Genomic DNA, 8,269 nt, shown 5'->3' on the forward strand with positions numbered 1-8,269 from the left:
TTTTTTTGTTTTGTTTGTTGTACAATTTTTGTTCTTCTTCTTAGAAGACTTAGAAGTATGGACTGCTATACAATTGTTAAAAATTGTGGCAATAGGATTAAAAGATGGAGACTTAATGCACAGAGATAAATACATACACAGATACATAAACATTTAATTAAAAAAATCACTTAAGCTCCTAATACACACTGCTTCTCAGAAGCAACTCAAATTTTATATAACATTATTCTTCCTTTCCTTTTACCCTTTTCCTAAAAGGAATTGACTGACTAATAGACAACTACTGTATCATGAATTGCAGTACATTTCAGTGACAACAGACAAAATGTCCTAATTAATTTGAAAACAATACCACAGAACACACTCAGCTGTTCAAGAAGCATGCAGAACTTGCACCAGCTCCCTTAAAAGCGGCTTCAAGAAAATTCCACTGACTTTATCTTATGGTGTTCCTTAGCCTTTGTGACTTTTTCTATATATCAATTTCTATATTGCTTTTATATCATCTCATACACAACTCACTGAGAACAATTTCCATATTTTCCCAATTTTTAATTAACCACAGCTAAAAACTTCTTCCTAGAAATATCTTCCATTATTGTCTGACATTTGGACATTTCTCCGATATATTTGTTTGCAAGTTTTTATCTGGTGAGCACTATACAGCAGATATTTGTACTTTACTGAATCAAGCCACAGAGGTCTGTGCTACAGAATATCAGCATGCAGTTAGTAGCATAACTGTTAGATACTAAGTTGGACTATTAAGGATGAATTATTGTAACGTTTCCACTTCATGCATTCTTTGTTATGGCAGTAGGGATACACCACTAGGGACACAGATTTGATAAAACCACATGTATTGAAAGCATCTAAAGAAGAACTGGTTTTATGCCACACTAATCCTGGGTAAACTGAAGTGGTTTAGTACAACTCCTAAAATAATAAAAAAGTCATGATATAATCATTTTTTATATTTATATTTGGCAAGAGTGAAAATGATTGAAAAAAGAAAATCTAACTCATACTATACCTGACAGTTCATATTGTAAAACTGAGATAACTTCCCATCTCACCTATAACATCTGAACAGTAGAAGAGCTCATTTTCAAGCAATAGAGATAGGAAAGTGTATCCACGTATAAATGTGTATGAGCCACCAAATTGTCTTCATTCTGAGCAGCAATTTGACACACAAATGATCAAAAACATACCTGAAAAAAAATCTGTAAACTCATTGTGTCAATCTACATACATGGACTAGATCTTGAAAAAAATTAAATCCAGATATTCTGTTCTAGGTCTTTGTAACAACAGTACTTTGTTATTTAAGTATAACAGATAACTGCACTCAGTCTATGACAGAAAACAATTTCCCACGTGTATCTGTAAGTTTTTAGATAGTGATTGGAGAGGTTTATCAGAACACTTAAAATTAGGTCATTGAGACAAGCTGTTAAAGGAACAAAAGTCAAAGAAGAATCAATTGTTAAGGCCTTTGGCCCTCAGAGAAAGGAAGAATTTCCCCAACTGATTAGTTGGGGAAAGTGTCACGCATACATAGACACATGCACAAAGGCATACACACACTAATACCCTTACACACCAACACACACTCTGTTCAGATCCATGGAAAACAATGCAAAGCTTTCTTGACTAATGAGTTCTGAGCCATCTCAAAAAAAAAAAAAAATTTGTATTAAAATAAAAAAATTACACACATGTAACAAGTGCTTTGCTTCTCCCTTCCATACACGACATGGAAGTAGACACACATACACTGAATATCCAGAGTCAAATCCAGATGAAAGCCACCAACTAGAAAACTAGAGAAACAATTCCAGGCATTATTACAGAAACAACACATCAAAGATTTCATAACAGAGACACAGCAGCAGGGTAGCAGTGTGAGAAAAAACTGTGTGTATTTATATATTTATTTATATTCATACTGAACTTACAAGTCAGGGAAAATTAAGAAAGGAAATTACACTGATTAGTAACACCTTCTTTCAGATGTTATCATTACACATAAAGACTTCACACAAGAACCGGGACTTACTTGAAACAAGTACTGAAGACCTACTACTGGAGTGGTTAAACATTGGAACAAGCTGCCCAGGGAAGTGGTTGAGTCACCATCCCTGGAAGTATTTAAAAGACGTGTAGATGCTGCACTCAGGGACATGGTTTAGTGGGCATGGTGGTGTTGGGTTGACAGTTGGACTCAATGATCTTAGAGGTCTTTTCCAACCTTAATGATTCTATGATTCTACTACTACAACAATGATGACAATGAAAGTGTTCCTGTCCTCTCCTCTCTGGAATTTGTTCTTAAGGTCTTTGACATTCCCATTGCAGCCAAATAATTCAAATATAAGGAATGACTTGGAACAGAAAGTGATAATGAAAAGCTTTCCAACAAAGTTTATAAATATGCCCACAAGCTTGCTGCTCCCCAGAAACAAATACAGGTATCATTTTCATGCATTACTGAGCCTCTAGCCCTTCTATATGAGCAGAGACCCTAAAAATGATGCACAAAACTATACAATAACTTAGATCCGAAGAAAAAAATCATCATAACCAACAGAAACATAACCAACAAAAAATGAGGGACAAAGAGAAAGTTTCCCTTTAAGGAAGCAAAAATTAATTTTACTAGACTTTTAAGAGTTAATTCTCTTGCTCTTTCAAAAAATACTGTAGGATATTTTTGGACCAAAAGAGATCTAATCTTATTTTCTACCTCACCAAGAGTTATCTCTGAGAGCCTAAAACATCCTAGAGCACTTCCATCTACAGACTCAAAGATAAGAATATGGAGATCAACAATTTCAAAGGAAGATTCAGCTACACAAACCTGGAAAACATTCACTAGCAATCCAAATTCCCAGGAAACATTTTGATCTGGAGAAGACCCTGCTTGATCAACAATTTCACTGGAAGAGTTCTAAAGGGCTACTGTACTTCATGTTTGTATGTACAAACAGTGTTTAGGCAACAATAAAAGCTGTAAATAATAAGTACTGAAGGCTTACATTACTGTAGTACTCAGTACCTAATAAATGGTTCCTTTCTCAGTATATTGCAAAACAATAATTGATCCCTTCTCCACGAAGGTGAAGGAAGTTATAACGGAGAGGAGACAGCAGTAACTGATATGATTGTTCACAGCAAGGGAAAGCTGGGGCTTCCAAGACAGAAATCTAGTCCATTTTTTTCCCCTGAAAAGATTTCCTAACACCAAGTAGAAGGAACACTTCTGCATAGTCTCACTTTTGCTGTTTCCACTTTTGGCTCCCACCTCTACTTAGAGCTTTATTTTACCCGTTGGGAAGAAGTGCAATAGAGTTCTACTAGCATGAGAATGGGTCACAGCAGCAGAAATTGCCATCTCATGTAGCACACACAGGCTATCTATGAATAGGCAAAGCTTCTCACTTCATCACTGAGGAAGACTGTTCAGTCAAGGCAACATCTTAGAAAGTGAAAGGACGAAGGACATTCATTTAAAGCTCCAGTCTTGGATAAAAGCACCTTCTCCTAAAGGCTGAGTAATCTACTAAGCTATGTAATAGAGATACCTCTAAAAAGTGGAGTGGATGGAAGGGATGTTGGAAAGGATACTTCATTGTGATTATCCATTTCCCTCCCCCCATGAAGTTCTCCCAGGCTTAAAAGTGCTAATGACACTTCATCACACCTAAACAATTTACATAAGCAGCAGCAGCCATCACCACTCTCCAACCTTTAATTCCCAGAAATAAATATTCCCAGCCTCCCAGAAATCAGCCTTGTAATTTCCTACTTTGGGCACTTAGCATGTTTTATTTTAGAGACTTATCCTTTTAAAGTTGTATCAACTCTAGAAGAGACTGTTTCTGGAACATTATTTGTGATAAATGCAAAGTAAAGACAGTATGGAAAGAGGAGGGAATACACACATCAATAGCAGTTTTTTCATGCTAGTTACACAACAACACACTCTTAGTCATGCAGGGTAAAAATAATGGGAGACACAAGATGACACATGAAAAGGATCTTATCCTCTTCCCAAAAATTAATGCATGAACACTACTTGCTTAAAAGTCCAAATTGGTTGTCATACTAGATTTGTGTAGAGCTTTAGGAAAGAATGGTGTGAGGGCTCTTTATAGAAAATTACACCAAGTGAAGGCTATTTCACTAATTAACACCCCTTCCCAAAGAAATCCTTATCTCCTTTTAAAATAAGCTTCTTTTAAGCAGAGAAAAGACCCCAAACATTTGCAGAGCCCCGACTTCAACATCTGTTGGTATTCCCTACACACAAATGTACTTCTGTGTGCATGTTTATCAGAAGAGGTCATCAAGGGCTTGGTTGGTTTATTCATCATTTTATGGCTCTCCTATTTGCAAAGCTTCTGTTAATGTCAGTGAAATCTAACCTAGACAGAAGTTTCAGAGGTCAGATATTTGGCATGCTACATTTAGAAACCCAAGTACAAAGTTGACGAGGACGCTTCAAACACAGGGGATTATAGCGGAAATAGGTCTCCTTATACCAAACTGGCTATCGAGCAGATTCAAGGAAGAACACACTGAGACTGCCTGATGCTATTAAAGCTCATATTCTTGCTTTATTTTTTTCCACTGACTATATCAGTTTTCCCATTTGGCAAAGCCCAGCACAGAAATAACACTTTATTTTTAATACAACAGAAAAGGAATGGACATGAGACATAAAATCATGTACTACATGACCTATAAAAAGCAGATACTTACAGTTCGTAGGAACTGTATTTCATCTTCCCCTCCTTCACCCCCTTCAGCCATGGCTCTTGAGGAGGCAGCTCTGCTGAGACTCTGATCGCCTCCACCGTCAGCTCACTGCGCTCGGTACAGCTCCTCTTCTCCTATCAGTATTAGCATATAGCTAATCCACAGCCATATAGGGAGCTCAGCTAACTCCACTGCACTGCAGACTGTCAGTCAACCCCCTCACTGCCAGAGCCAACTGCTCTGCTTTTCCAGCTCATAGCAAGCAATTCTTTTCCTTTTCTCTCTACCCTAGAGGTAAAAAACCCCCTACTGCTAAGGTATTGCAGGAAGCATTATATGCATCACTGGGTCTTGATTCCGCCCCCCCCCCCCAACCAGATACTGTCTTGTCAAAACAGCAATAATGGTGAAGTGTTAATGAAAGCAGAGCTTGCGCTTCCATTTTCACAGATCAGGGTACCCAATTTTGCACTGAAATGTATCAAATTCAGCAACTCTGAACCTACTGATTTGTGCAGCAGAAGGATGTAAATCAGATGATCACAGGATAAGCTGATTTTGACAGCAGGTATTTTCAGCTTGCTTACAATAACTTCCGTTTCTTGCTTCTCTGCATAAGCAGCTGCAAATCTGATTTCAAGATGACTTAATGATCTGAACCTACTATGTGTAGTTATTTGTGCTATCCTTTTAAATGGTATTTATACATATATCCTAAGGACTGCAAGGTTTTTATCTGTACCTTTTCAGAACTGCACCTGAATATGTATAGAGGATGGTACAAATTTACTTCAAAACTTATAAACCACAGCTATGTTAAAATAAAACTTAAAATAACTTTAAATTCTAGTTAAATAATGAAGAAATTTGTAATTAATGAAAATTACTAGTTATTACTTCAATATTAGCAAATGAACAAGGAAAAAAATAGATCAACTCTAGAACAAAATTTACTTAAGTGAAGGGAAGAAAAGGGAAAGGACACAAGGAAACAGGAGAAGAGACCACTGAGGAGGCTCTAGCCAGCCAACTCACTATATGATCTTGCATTTTGTGGTAAGGTTGCAACCACAGCCTACCCATACATTCCACCCCTGAGAAGCATTACCCAAACTTTGTGCTGTCCATATTTACATTAATACAGCCCTCACAGAGTACCATATGTATACAGTCTTTTTCTCAGTAAAAGGATGTTTTTGTTTTGCAAATGAGAAACACAGGCATGAGGGTAAGGGAATAGAAACTTTCTTGGGGTCACAAGGACAAGTGTAGCACAGTGAAAACTGAAACTAGATTATCTATGTCCACAAGCTAATACGTTTATACACAGCTGTCCTCTAGACATGGAACGCAATGCACACTGCCCTCCCCCCCCAAATAATAGCATTCTGATTTTTCACTAATTAAAGTAAACATAGACACAAGCCAAACAATGAGATGCTCAATATTTTCTCTCCTTCAAGGGCAAAATGCTTTGAAAAATGTTTTATTTCACTCTCTTACTACCCTGAGAAACTCTGTCCAAAAAATAATTACAATCCCATTACACAGCAACAGGCAATTTCAGGCCAAAAACAACTCAGAAGCCTCTAGCTGACATAGGCGTACAGGCTGGCCCTGCCAGTCTGTCCACTCCCCTTCCTCATCCCATAGTTTTTGTTGGTTGCTGTGAGCAAGAAACAGATAGCTTTGTGCAAGACAAAGGCAATGTGGCAGAAAAATATTTCTCTGAAGTGCCAGAAAACTGATTTGTTTGGTGTTCTGAACATCCAGTTTTGTGTTTGGTTTTTATGGTGGTTTTTTACCCCAGCCATCTTTGAATGAATGTTTTCTCTTTCCTCATCAATACAAAGAACAAAACATAACAGATCTTCCTTACGGAATATAGTTATTCCAGAAAAATATCAGAGGAGTGGGGAAAACTCACCTGAAGTCAAAGCATGCCAGTCAGTGTTTTCACTGAAAAACAGATCAGGTAGAGATACATGCTTATCCTTACATTTATATTCAGAATGGATTTGATACATGTATTGCATGGCAAAATCTACACAGGTAAGGACAGCTTTTCTGTAATGTCTTGTATGAAACAGCCTTTCAAGCATACTACCTTACTTTGAAAGATTATAACCAGAAATATCTAAAAACCTGAGAAAATAAGCGGAAGTCATAAGACTCATAAAAAGTACAAGTGCTCTATTTCCTTCACAAATAGAAATCAACGTCATGCAGTACGTTTGCTGGTCAAGTTTTATTTCAGTTACTGCAGTAAGATTTCCAGATAGTAAGTTCTGAACATGCAGAGCTGAGATGAATCCATCTGAATCAAATGGAAAGGGGAAAAAAATGTAACTTTTTAAGTGTTTTCCTCATATATTGGAGTATTCCATCAAAATGCTTCCTATAAAACTTTGAGACACTTCTTGAGCAAAGTATTATATTTACATCAATTAATATAAATAGCTATAGATACCTATGTCTACAACTTCTAATAAGGCAGCTACAGAGGTTACCAATATTTTTTTTAAACAGACGTCAACATGCCAGGATCCCACTTTGCATTTTCAAAAAAAAGACAAAGCATATGGAAAAAGGAATATTGGTAATACCTCTAGCATTGTAACAGAGCTCATATAAGACATCTAAAATTCTGACTCATGTCTAATTTCACCAGCAGGTTTGTTTTTCTCTTTGTAAGTCCCTCTATTTTTCTTTGGTTTACAAAGTAGCTTGTGCATTGTTTTGGGAAACAATTTCCTGGCCCAATAAGCAAAATATTTTGGTTACATTTCATCTTTTTAAAATTGTCAAGTGAACTGCAAAACCATTTCATAGCACTTCTATTCTTTAGAGTTTTGTTCTGCTTGGTATTATGCCTATATGTTTAATGAGAAAAATATTCAGCTGCTACAGCGTAATGAAACGTACATCTCCTCAAGACATAGCTATTTTTTTTACAGGACTTCCCCATTGCTCTGAGATTGAGATTTGGCTGTTTATGGAACTGCACTTAATCAGAAGTCTCATTTACACAAAGTATAATGCCTTGCGTTTCTGATTTCTTAGCACTAACTTGTCTTGAAAAATCTTTTTCATCTTTCATTCTTTTTGAAGAAAAATTTACTGAAGCTATGATTGAAAGAAAATGACATCAGGTCACTGCAGTAAATCAATCCAAAATCATCACACATCACACACAGTGTGTATATATATATAGTGACTCTGCTTTACAAGAGATGATTGCATGGTACAGCATTCCACTGTGAAAGCCACACAGGTCAAATAATCTGAATTTGGACCACTGTGTATTTTATGATATCCTATTCATGCCAATCAATTGTAAATCTATAATTTAGCACTTTTGCTGCTGAATACATTCTGGACAGACTCTATGGTATTTTAAAGTTATCAAAAGAACTTGTCTACAAAACAAATTTAAGGAAAACTTCCTTTCTGTTTTCAGCACAAACGTGCTGCCTGCTTATTCTCCAACATAAGCTCTTCCTAA

At 36.6% G+C, this 8,269-nt stretch overlaps 1 protein-coding gene across 5 annotated transcripts in view; it reads right to left on the bottom strand.

Annotated features, from left to right (window-relative positions):
- Positions 1 to 4,913, bottom strand: part of RYR3 (ryanodine receptor 3) — a 282,481-nt gene extending 277,568 nt beyond the window's left edge. For all 5 annotated transcript variants that reach the window (XM_009283662.2, XM_009283665.2, XM_009283664.2 and 2 more), the window contains exon 1: positions 4,768 to 4,913. In XM_009283662.2, coding sequence (XP_009281937.1) covers positions 4,768 to 4,818 — 51 coding nt within the window. In that variant the 5' untranslated portion in view covers positions 4,819 to 4,913. The remainder of the gene's footprint in view (positions 1 to 4,767) is intronic.
- Positions 4,914 to 8,269: the final 3,356 nt, after the last annotated feature.

This window comes from Aptenodytes forsteri, unplaced genomic scaffold, assembly GCF_000699145.1.
Source record: "Aptenodytes forsteri isolate BGI_AS27 unplaced genomic scaffold, ASM69914v1 Scaffold342, whole genome shotgun sequence".
NCBI classification, from domain to species: domain Eukaryota; kingdom Metazoa; phylum Chordata; class Aves; order Sphenisciformes; family Spheniscidae; genus Aptenodytes; species Aptenodytes forsteri.